The 11,587-nt window shown below is 42.6% G+C and overlaps 1 protein-coding gene across 1 annotated transcript; it reads right to left on the reverse strand.

Moving 5' to 3' along the window:
• On the reverse strand, window positions 1-10,482 carry LOC147418849 (UDP-glucuronic acid decarboxylase 2-like). Its single transcript, XM_086505220.1, has 8 exons — window positions 9,632-10,482; window positions 9,192-9,338; window positions 9,034-9,113; window positions 1,291-1,374; window positions 1,132-1,206; window positions 892-984; window positions 349-553; window positions 1-239 (listed from the first exon to the last, which is right to left on the reverse strand). The coding sequence occupies exons 1-8, from the start codon at window positions 10,266-10,268 to the stop codon at window positions 160-162; spliced, it is 1,401 nt and encodes a 466-aa protein (XP_086361346.1). The 5' UTR covers window positions 10,269-10,482; the 3' UTR covers window positions 1-159.
• Between the last annotated feature and the right edge of the window lie 1,105 nt (window positions 10,483-11,587).

The following is an 11,587-nucleotide window of genomic DNA, read 5'->3' on the forward strand; positions in this document are numbered from 1 at the left end:
TGAAGATAAAAGAAGTTTTTGGTGCACATTGTTTAGAAAATAACGTGTTCATGCACTGACTTGAACAAATGTCAGCAAATCATCCTAAAAAGTAGAACTTGGGCACAGCGCAGGATTAGACTATTTACATTCGCAAGTCTTACTAAACTTGTCAAAAGCTCAATAACTATTATACATAGTGAAAATGCTCGAAAATGGGAGTAAACCCCCTCCTTTGATTGAATATGCTATTAAAAAACCTGGGAAAAAAATATTGGCTTTCAACCTCTTGGCTCGAGAGGCATTCAATTGAGGTAAAGCATCTAGGTTGATTATATTGAAATGCCTAAGCTAGAATGGTATCCTCACCCTTGACAACCTCCTTCGTATCTTGAAATACCCGTCGTCGGAAATCCTCCACCATCATAGGAAGGCCTTCTCTCAAGGGAATTTTGGGCTCCCATCCTAGCAAGTTCTTAGCTTTTGAGATGTCTGGTTTCCTCTTATGTGGATCATCTTCTGTGTTCTTTCGGAACTGTATCCTCGCATTTGGGTCAATAACTTCTTTGACGACCTGCACACAAGAGCCCGACATTCAGATAATCTGCCAAACCCATGCTCTCGCTCACTCTTTTCTAAATGAATAGCAATGAGCCAAGCTGAATACACTTCATACGAATAAAAGGGATGATCTCGTGGCTACTTAGTCCGACTTGTGGATCTCCCGGCTACCTAGACCGCCTATGTCCTTGGATGCTATCCCCAGGTAGGGGGTGCTGCCGGATGGTGGCTATGGTCGGGTGGTCAGTCGGACTCATGTCCATAGGCGGTCTATGTAGCCGGGAGGTCCTCCCAGCTTTTCTTTTCAACACTTGACTAAGAAAGAGGTATGAAAGCAGTTCTATAGCTCACCTCAGCCAGCTCCAGCATTGTGAATTCTCCAGGGTTTCCGAGATTAAACGGACCAATGTGTTCACCCTCCATTAGGCGTATCAAGCCCTCCACCTTGAAGACAAAGAGGTTCCATCAGGCAAAAATTACAAGAAACAGAAAGAATGTATGTATCAATCGCCAAATTATAATCTCAATGGATTTTTCACACCAGGTAATTCCAAAACATGAGCAGCTCAAAGGAGAAAAAAATGTGCTTACAAGATCAGAAACAAATTGAAAGCTTCTGGTTTGCTTGCCATCGCCATAAACAGTCATGGGCTCTTTTCGTAAAGCCTGAAAAGTAATGAATGGCCCAACATGAAGTTAGAACTCAAAACCCGCACTTGACTAGAAATTAGCAATAAGCAGAGTGCAAACCTGGGCAACAAAGTTGCTAACAACCCGTCCATCGTCTATACACATCCTTGGGCCATAAGTATTGAAAATGCGAGCAATGCGAACCTGTATTGCAAGCTTGTAAATTTGAAGGGAAAAAACTTTACAGTGGTGGCATAAGAAACATAAAAGAAAAACATAGCCAACATTTTCACGAGAGGCCAGTACAATCTCGTCAAAACAAGCCAAGGCCCCTAGCTCCTTCCACTCAGTCTTTCTCGTCCTAACCGTATACAACTAAGGTTTTACACTGATCAGCCAGAATTATGCTCGAGAGTCACTGTCAAGCATGCATGCTCGGGAAAATTTAAGAATTGGCTCCCTAGCTCATCAAGGAGAAGGCAGGATCCAATAGACAAATATAGCCTAAAAGTTCCCATGGTATAAAAGTGATAAGGAATCTAGCAAACCAACGTAAATGGTACCCAAAAACTGCCACCGATGTCCGCCAAGTTCTTGAAGCCTGTGACAACCATACACACTAGAGCTCCATCGGTTGTGGAAGCATAAATTGGTTACCTAGTTCTACAGCCACTATTGGTCATTGACTATCTTAGTGGGGATGTCGTAGTATTTAGTCAATATTATGCATGATGAAGCTGAAGGTATATTGTCTTATGGATGACTATCGTGAGGCTATACCTTGCACTTGCCTTTAAATTTGGGCTTATCCTGGATTCATCTAGGTATATAGATTGTTCATCTTTGTGATCCTCGGTCATGGGACATTTATAGTAAGTCGGCTTCTAGCGCTGTGTGGAGTAATGTTTACTCAATCTTGTCCTGATGGAGGTGACATCACCTCCTTCACATTCTTTACTTAGAGCTTTTTGTGACATGTGATTCCAACGTGGTGTAGACACACATACACGTGTCATGAGCATCAGGGTTGCCATCATACAGTTGTACAGTAAAGTACGGTACAGTTTTCATATGAAAACATACAGAGCAACACAATTTATATCATAATGTTTGTATAAGTACAGTGTGTTTTTCATTTAAAAAATCTTTCGAGGTTACTTAATGTTGTACGGTGTGTTGTACCATATGGTCATAGAGTACGGTGTATCAGTACAATATGGGTATTCGTACAGCTTACAGAAACTTCCCTGATGAGCGTACATCAATCCAAAGATCTACGTACTGAGTTGCTGTCATAACTCTAGAGATGCAAGGCCGACTCAACCATAATGAAACCTAACTACACGATGAACAATCCTTGTCATGTGCACATGGCTCTATGTGTGGGACAGGCTACTACGTCTTCGGAGTCGAAGTTTGTCTACAGGGTATAAGGAATTTAGTTCCGGAAATTTTGTGAGCTTGTTTGCAGATTCTGCATGTCTAGACGAGCCCATCATATATATAATCTTTCCAAGTTTTGGAACCCTCTTGCATAAATGGCTTGTACACGTGTTTGATGGGTGTTGTTACGCATCCGGTGGGCATCCACCAACACGAGCATGTAGATTGAGGTTAGAGGAACCTATTGGGCCAATTTCCTAAACAAATGGATTCTTGAGTTGAGAGATATGTTGCGATTTCACCCAGAAGCTATGCATCGCCATGAGATTTAAAGGTGAATTTTAATGATTTATTTTTAAGTCAAATCAAAGTCATTGCCTAACCAAGGGTCAAGAAAGTACATAAGGCCTACTCTAGCAGTATAAAGGCACACATGCCCTCGGGCTCTAGGCTCTCAATCATTCTCTAGCACCCCCATTGCATGAAGACTCCTAGCTTTTTCTCTTTGTGAGTCGCCACCCTCCACCCCTGGTGTTTTCAGCAGATCGCCCCCTTCCCACAGTTGGCATTTCCAAATTTCTGACACTCCCATCTGCAGCCCTTTGACAACACATTTGCAGCCTATTGTCCTTCTTGACTTGGCACCCCATTGCTCTGGGATTAATCCCTAGCTGCTGCCCATCCGTTGCCGCATCAACTGCCATTTTCAGCCTGCGTTAACGTGAGATTTTCTGCGTTTTCAGTGTCTCAGATCTGTGTTTTAGCAGCTAGAATTTAGCTCTTAAATCCTTGCAAATCAGGTGTGCAAATCAGCCCCAGATCTTCATCACGGTGGCCATCTGCAACCCAAATCGAACTCGATTACAAAGGTGCATCAAATCAGCCCCAGAGATGCTTCATTTCAAAGAGTTACCACGGGTACATCATCCATTCAAGTATCGCCGAGTCTTGCTGTGATGGGTTTTAGGGGTTAGGGTTTTTGCATTGAGGTCATAGGCGCATCCGATCAATGTGTTCGTTGGGCCCACCCCAAACTCACTCCCCCTAGAAAGGTGGTCCATGCCAATCTCTTGGTCAAAGCCGGAATCCTTTGTGTTGTGATCAGTTTTCTCCAGAGGTAGTTGCATCTGAAAGCCATCTGTGGGATGTTAGGACACCTGAGAGGCCTTCGGGTCGTGGACTAACTTGACGGAGTTTCGCAAAAACCGGCCTAAAACTAGGGACACACACACACCAAAAATTGCGTAAAAAGTCATGACGTGGCAACTGCAATACGGGACAGCCCGCAAATTATGCTGACATGCTGACGTGGCCGATTGTACGGACTTTTCTGTAATTTGTGTTGACATGCGGCCACGTGGCAATTGTACGGATATCCGCAAATCGCCTTGGCTATTTTGGGGCAGCTTTTATCGCCAGTTTTTGGTACAGATGCTCTTGATTTCAAGTGCTTTTAGGATTACATCTTTTGGCGCTATGCTTTTGGCATCGCTTGTACTCTTTATAAGTGCCCAAGGGTCATTCCTCGAGGGCATCTGGACATAGAGTCTCGGAGAGAATCGGACCCTTGGGAGTTGTACTTTGACCGAAAGGGGCGCTAGTCTTTGGGGCCAACACGTCTCGACTCGGAACTCCGACGAATCGTGTCGTCCCTCTCAATTATTTAAGTGTTCTCAAGTGTTAAAGTATTGTCAAGTGTGAACTTTGCAGTTATCTCTTTGTTTCCGTCCGGTCACTCGCCGAAAGTAATTACACTTGCATTGAGGCACTGCATTGATGTACATTCCATTTATGAAATCTAAAGCGAATATAACATCGGAAACTCTGTGGGGGGGCCTTGAGAGGGTGGGTTGGACCACCCCACCCCCCCCCCCCCCCCTCTGTGTGTGTGTGTGTGTGTGTGTGTGTGTGTGTGTGTGTGTGTGTACACGCGCATGCGCTAGATTTTGGTGAATTTAAAATCAGCATTCATAGAAGCACTTTTTCTTTGTTTTTAAGTAAATTGCTAGCACTAGGAAAAGCCTTGTTGGGGGGGGGACCCGCTATTGTTGCAAGTCCTCTAGGCCTTGGGCATCACTTACACTGACAAAGAATTTGTAGATTGTAGTTCTCTCTGTATTTCCATCCAATTTCTTGTCGGAAGCGATTACACACTCTCTCTATCTCTCTTATTTTGAGAAAGGAACCATCAATATATGTATATATATGTTGCATATTGTCACGTACGCACTGCAATTGAGCCACGTGGACAAGCTACTGCAACAGTCTAGCATCAGTCTTTAGTTTAGCTTAGGACCTAGCCTGGCACTTAGTGAGCCTCTAGTAGGACGTGCATGTTCACGCAAGTCGTAATTACATACCCTCTCTTGCACAATATAGTCAGTTCAGCATATAGGCATACGAAGTGTCACAAAGGGATGACGTGGCACTCCCGGAAAGGCTAACGTGGACAGTTGTACGGAATCCCAAAAAACATGCTGACCTTGCAGTTGTACGGACCTTCCGCAAAATGCCCTCACAGGTGCTGACATAGCAACGCACAGATCTCCACGTTTTTCGTTGACTACTGTTGGGCCAATAGCTTTTGAGTTTGAAGCTTTTCATGTACAGAGGCCATGGGCCTTTAAATATGAACCTAGGGCCACTCTTCCTCTCAATTCGCTGACGAGCATCTGAGCAGAGAGAGCCCGCGGGAGTAACTTTGTTCAAGCATTAATATAAAAATAAATACCGAAAGGGCGCCGAATTTTGAGGCCAATACCTCTGGGCACGGAACTACGTCGGGCCATGTCAATTCTATTTAACTGTGATAAAGTTTGTGAAGTGTTTTAATTGATTCTCTCGTGTGTCGTATCAGATTAACGACTTGGAGAGTCCAAGTCCGTTACAGTGGTATTAGAGCTTCAGGCGTATGCTTTCTTGAAAGCGCTCTGGTCTTACTAAAGAGCAGACAGAGCAAGACAACGCTAAGGGATTTCACAAAAAAAATTATTAAAGAATCTTCGCGGCCCGACCTCGGACTTATTAGCGACTCCCATCCTTACTTCATTGCGCATTGGGTCCGCTCCCATCTTCATCGCTTTGTCTGAATTCAAGATCACTTGCAAGAGAAAAAGGAGTTCGTTTTTGCACGAAAAAGCTTTAAAACCATGCTTTTTGACGCTTTTCTGTGTTGCAAAGACTTTTAAAAATCTCTTCGACAATTGAGAATTTGAATATGCAACAGAAGGCAAAGTTAATCCTCTCAACAAGCTCTACACACGGATACGAATGGATTTTATATCCAACATTTTTTGAAATTAGGGTTTCTGCAAAAAAAATCAGCATGTGCAAAATTAATGTTTTTGGAAGATCTTGTTATTTGTGTACAGATAACAGGTAATAGAACCGAGGAACTCGCATTTGTAAGCAGTGGGAAGCATGGAGCTAGACATCCACTCTTTTGCAACAAGGTGAGCGATCTCCTTGAAATTTTGTCTGTTTTGCACGTGAAATCGAGGATGAGATGGTGAGGAATTTGCATATAAAAGCAATCGAGAGCGACGGTAGCTCAGGAATGAATCCGTCCATTCACGATAAGAATGATGAATTTTGTTTTGAAATTTGAATGAATGGATGATGACGCATGAGGAATGCTGAATGATCAAATAAGATTCTAATGCATCAAGATTCCCATATGACTGAGATAACTGGATACTAGGGTGAGCGCATCAAGAGTTCCCGAGGGATGAGATAGCTACACAGGGATCTAGGTGCATCAAGACTTCTGGACGGATGAGATGACTAGACTAAATGATTGAAACACTTTGTTCAATATGAACTAAGTGTGTGATTTGTGAACTTTGAAATTGGAATTCCCGAAAATGAATCTGATTTTTGAGTGCTCACTCATGTAATTGTGTTTGAGTGCAGGTTTGAAAGACGAATAACTGCAGCATTTCGGTCTTGAGAATCTATGGACATGATCGCAACACAGTGTCTATTGAACTGGTTTACAGCTTATGTTTGACTTTGCAGGTGTAATCAAGGGCGATTATAATTCTTTCAAGAGGGGGGTATGTCACAAAGTGATGATGTCATAGTCACCAGGAACGAGAAAACGGAACGGGAACGTGGAACGGGAACGGGAACACGGAACAAAATGCCATTCCCTGTTACAGGTACTCACGTTTGAAACACGCAACGGGGATTCGGAACGGGAACTTGGAATGGGAACGGGGAACGGAGACATGAAAACGGCCATTCCCTGTTACTATGGATGATGTGGCAATCCCGAAAAGGCTAACGTGGACAGATGTACGGAATCCCGAAAAACGCGCTGACATGCTAACGTGGCAACTGTACGGACATTCCGCGAAATGCGCTGACATGTGCTGACTTGGATGTAAACTTTACAATGTAAAGTCCGCATGTCCGCTATACGACTAGAAAAATATACCTAGATAAGCTTTAAATGAATGTGCAAGGCATAGACTCATGGTAGTCATCCACAACTCAATATAACTATCAACTCCATCATGCATAGTATTGAACAAAATCCTCGCTAACGTCGTCACTGCCCAATAGTAAGTATAAAACTAGGTGCTAATATATGCTCCCACACTCGCACGAGAATAAATGAATACAAACATCTGCGTACTGAGTTTCTATCATAACTTTAGAGATGCAAGGCAGACTCGACCATAATGAAGTCTAGCACTAAAAAAAGCATTAAATAGGAAAACTTAGCACAAAAATAAGGTAGCCGATATAAAGCATATGTACCACAAAAGGTAGAACGTATAAACACAATATCAATTGGTCGGAACTCAAATGAAAACTTCACAATGCAAAGTATGCAAGTTCACTGTAGGACTAAAAAATATACCTAGATGAATCCTAAACATAAGCACAAATTCACCTTTAAACAAAGTGCAAGGTATAGACTATGGTAGTCATCCACAAGACAATACTTAATAAAATAAACCGCCATAGGCAAGGCCAACACTTCGAAGTGACTCCCAAATACATTTCAAGCAAATAAGGAAACAGTTTTGATCATTCACCCGTTCCCATGAGAATTGATACTTCTCAAGCTTGTCCAACTCCTTGGTAGACAACTTATGGTCCTTGGGAGCCTCCGATCGACGAATGCCATCATTGATCGTCAAGAAAAGGTCATAGGTCTCCAATACTCCATTCATAAGCACTTCCCAATCTTGAGAGTTGGTGGCATCAAGTTTCCTTTTAAAAGTTGGAGGCAAGGACTTCTATTATGTGAGATATCATGAATTATATACGAGCCCTCATGTTTTGTGACCTTTCTAGAGCCTACAGTCTTTTTGGATGTTTTTTAATTCATTGGGAATGGCAAAGAGGTAAATCTCTCTCTCGAGTCTTGAGCATTCAATTTTAAATGTACTTTAATCTTTAAACATTTTAACTTTCAATCAAATTATGTGCAAACTAAAAATTCAAGTGGGTTACCTACGTTCAATATCTGTAAGAAAATATAATTTTGAAAAACAGCATCTTTCTTTTTTTCCCGCAAAAAAATATATCTAATGCGTGCATTATATGCTCCGTATTATACATCCCATCCCGTACCCTAGATGCTATGGGTCCAATCAAAAGTAAATCCTACGTAAATAGGTGCAAACTGGGATAAAGGTTGCAAGCACCCTCCCATAAGAAGATCTCCACCCTCCTCAACAAAGGACGGATGGACTGGGCTGAAAATCAGTCCACCCTACAATGCTCAAAACTGCTGGCTGGCTTGAAACTGCAAGAATACGTATTACATCATACATAGAGTGCACTTAAGGAAAAAGACACTCATCGGTCTCTTTCTTAAGCACTTGTGTGCGATTCAACAAGAACTTGCGTATTGATCAATAAAGAACTATATGGAGTTACACGTAAGGGTTAAAGTCACTCATAGGTCTCTTTCTTAGGCACTTTGTGAGATCCAACAACTTGCCTATTATTTGATAGAGGAAACCACAAGATCACACAGTAAAACCTTTAGCCGCCTCATCTTGAAAATGCTCGAGTATCGAACACTTGTGAAACAAACGTTGCACACACAAATCTGAAATCTGACGTCTGGCAGATTGTTCCAACATGGTCCTAGATCTGAAGAGCTGTTAGAGGTATCTCAATTCTTTCAAATAATCACAACTTTACCCGAAATGGAAGTAAACGTAGAGAATCATGGTGAGAGGGTGTGGCTTCTCTCACAACATTGTCAGATCTAGCTCAGTAATATGCTAAGCAATGACTCAAATTTTATATGGAGATCACTATGTAAGGGAACAATAACTTTGTTCCATACGGTGCATGCATCTGACATGTTCTAAGATAGCCTTCTGGTTATGGTCAAACTTTACATGTCATTCATATTCACTTCGATGAACATTTGTTATCAAATTGAGATTTTCAATCAAAGTCCGCATGCAAAAAAAAAAAAACAGCCATCACAAAAAATAGTAGTAACAGTACCTCAACATCTGCACCCCTGTGATAATCCATCGTAAGAGTCTCTGCGGTTCGCTTCCCTTCGTCGTAACAACTTCGAACTCCTAACATAAGAAAATTATTGAACATATGGTACCTTTGAAATAGTCATGAAGACCAAAGATACAATGCACCAACAATACCTATAGGGTTTACATTGCCCCAGTATGACTCTCGCTGTGGGTGTTCTAATGGATCTCCATAAACTTCGCTCGTACTTGTGAGTAGGAAACGGGCACCCACCCTCTTTGCAAGTCCAAGCATGTTGAGAGTGCCAACTACATTTGTCTTGTGCTCAAGAACGTTAAGAATTAACACAGTCTTCAGCACAGAATAAGCAGCAAATGGGCTCACTTAGAAAACATAGTTTACAAATCATGACAATTTAGGTACTTATACGAGGAAATAGACTTGGAAAATATAAAAAATGCATACCCTCGAAGCAGAGAATGTGAGATTTGACTCAAGCAATAACAACATGAATGCAGTTTCTCCAGCATACAAATGCAACTACTCAGGCAGCAGCTTGACCCTTTCAGACAATTCAAAACCAAAAACATTGGAACCATGAAAAGAAAGGATATGATTGTCTTGACAGGGTTGTGCTTATAGTGAACAGGTGAAGCAGGGCACGCAAGATGGTAGATCTGATCGACCTCCAAAAGTAGTGGCTCCACGACATCATGTCGTATGAGCTCAAATTGTGGATTAGAAAAATGATGCATCACATTCTCCTTACGGCCTGTGAAAAAATTGTCCACGACAATTACACTGTCTCCCCGTGAGATGAGGCGATCTACAAGATGACTGCCAACAAAACCTGCACCCCCAGTGACAAGCACACGCAAAGCTTTGCGCTTTAGTCCAAGTGGGATTTTTGCGCCAGGGCTAAACCCTTGGCTATGAAGGCTAGGGATCTTTGTAGAGATAAAGCTCTGCTTTTGGAGAAGCTGCCTCTCCTCGTGACCAGATTGGTGTTGACGCAGAGCACTTTGATGCATTAGGGAGGGCTGTTGGTGAAGAAGATGCGGGTTGAGAAGGAAGAGCGTTGTGGCGATTGCAATGCCGACCAGGACAAAGAGTGGGCGCTGCTCGCGCAGGACATAATCAAGGGCGGAAGCCATGCGCCCAGAAGGCTTGCTACGCTTAGGACGATAGGAATCGCTTGGAAGAGCCCCCTCCTCCTCCTCTGGCCGCCTGTGAATCAAATTGGGCAGCATATCTGCCCCTTCTCTGCTTCTGTGTATAATTCAGCAACTCGTACAAAAGTCGCGAGAGAGAGAGAGAGAGAGAGAGAGAGAGAGAGAGAGCGAGCTAGCGCGTATCCTCGCTCTCTGCTCACAGAGAGAAGAGAGGAGGAGAGAGAGGTCAGTCGGAAGGCGCAGAAAAGGTTCAACGTTGAGGAGGGTGTTTCAAGACGTGCACTACTACACCATGTCGTGCTTAATTGAATAACTTAGGCCTACAAGGTGGTTGCTTTTCAAAGGCAGAGGGAGTCAAATCTATATTTTGCCACCCACATGTAAGCAAATGAGAGCCCCGTCTCACGAGGCGTTTACAACGCATAGGAAGCATGGGGGCTTCGAGACTGGTGCTCTTCAGAAGCTACTTCAAAGAGAGAGTTTAAACTATGGATCTTCATGTGACGCTTTCCATCTGAAGGAAAGCAATCTGCCATGTCGTCGTCCTATCGTAACTCACCTTGCCAATCGTAGTTTGTATTGACCTTACTCGTTCACTAGGTGGAAAGGTGGATTCCCATCCCTTGGGTGGCCTAACCAGGCATTGCTTGAACCCTTTCTAGTGTGAATTGCAAAACATCGGGCAACACATTCGGTTGGTTCACATAAGCTCAACCTAAACCGTGTGTACCCAACCTGAAAATCAACTTGTAGTGCAGAATGAACTTGTCCAGCAGCAAATGTTTAGACTTCAAATTGAATGATCAAGGTCACTTAGCCAAAACAAGGATAGTTCTTGTGCACAACACAAGTGATGCAAGTTAACCGTGGGCAAGGCAACCAACTCAAGAAACTCTTACTTAACACTTGTAGCAACGCAATTGTTATGGCATTTACTTATGGTACACTAATATAAGTTTATTGTATGGTCGATACGTGAAACTGATCTCTATCATTGGATTCTCTCAAAATCTAATGGATGATGTTAGATGCACATGGATAACACTATGTTATAATAACAGAGACACCACTATTTATAAACATACTCTCTCTATTTTTGTAGCTTTTCTCTAACTAATAAATATGTCATATGAGTTCATTAAGGAACCCATGCGGGGGGGTGTAGCATTGGCCAGTCGCTCTTCCCCTCTCTTAGATGCCTCTAGGAGGTCCGCATAGCACACTTTCTTTGTTTCTTCTTTGCTCTCTTCCTCTCCCTCCTTATGTCCCTTATAGGATAGCATGTGCACACCAGTCTCCAAGTATGCACATTTGTTGCTTTACTCTTTTGTTGGTTATTAATAACAGAGACACTTCTGTTTAAAAACATACTCTCTGTATTTTTGCAGTTTTTCTCT

Source organism: Adiantum capillus-veneris, chromosome 29, assembly GCF_014529385.1.
Source record: "Adiantum capillus-veneris isolate H3 chromosome 29, ASM1452938v2, whole genome shotgun sequence".
In the NCBI taxonomy this organism is placed as follows: Eukaryota; Viridiplantae; Streptophyta; class Polypodiopsida; order Polypodiales; family Pteridaceae; genus Adiantum; species Adiantum capillus-veneris.

Excerpts from the sequence above, each read along its gene's own strand:
- LOC147418849 (XM_086505220.1), bottom strand. The coding sequence starts at position 10,268 with ATGCTGCCCAATTTGATTCACAGGCGGCCAGAGGAGGAGGAGGGGGCT. Across the intron at positions 9,339-9,631 it reads CAACCCTGTCAAGACAATCA|AGACAAATGTAGTTGGCACT; the intron begins TATCCTTTCTTT and ends TTCTTGAGCACA. Across the intron at positions 985-1,131 it reads TTCAATTTGTTTCTGATCTT|GTGGAGGGCTTGATACGCCT; the intron begins GTAAGCACATTT and ends TTTGTCTTCAAG.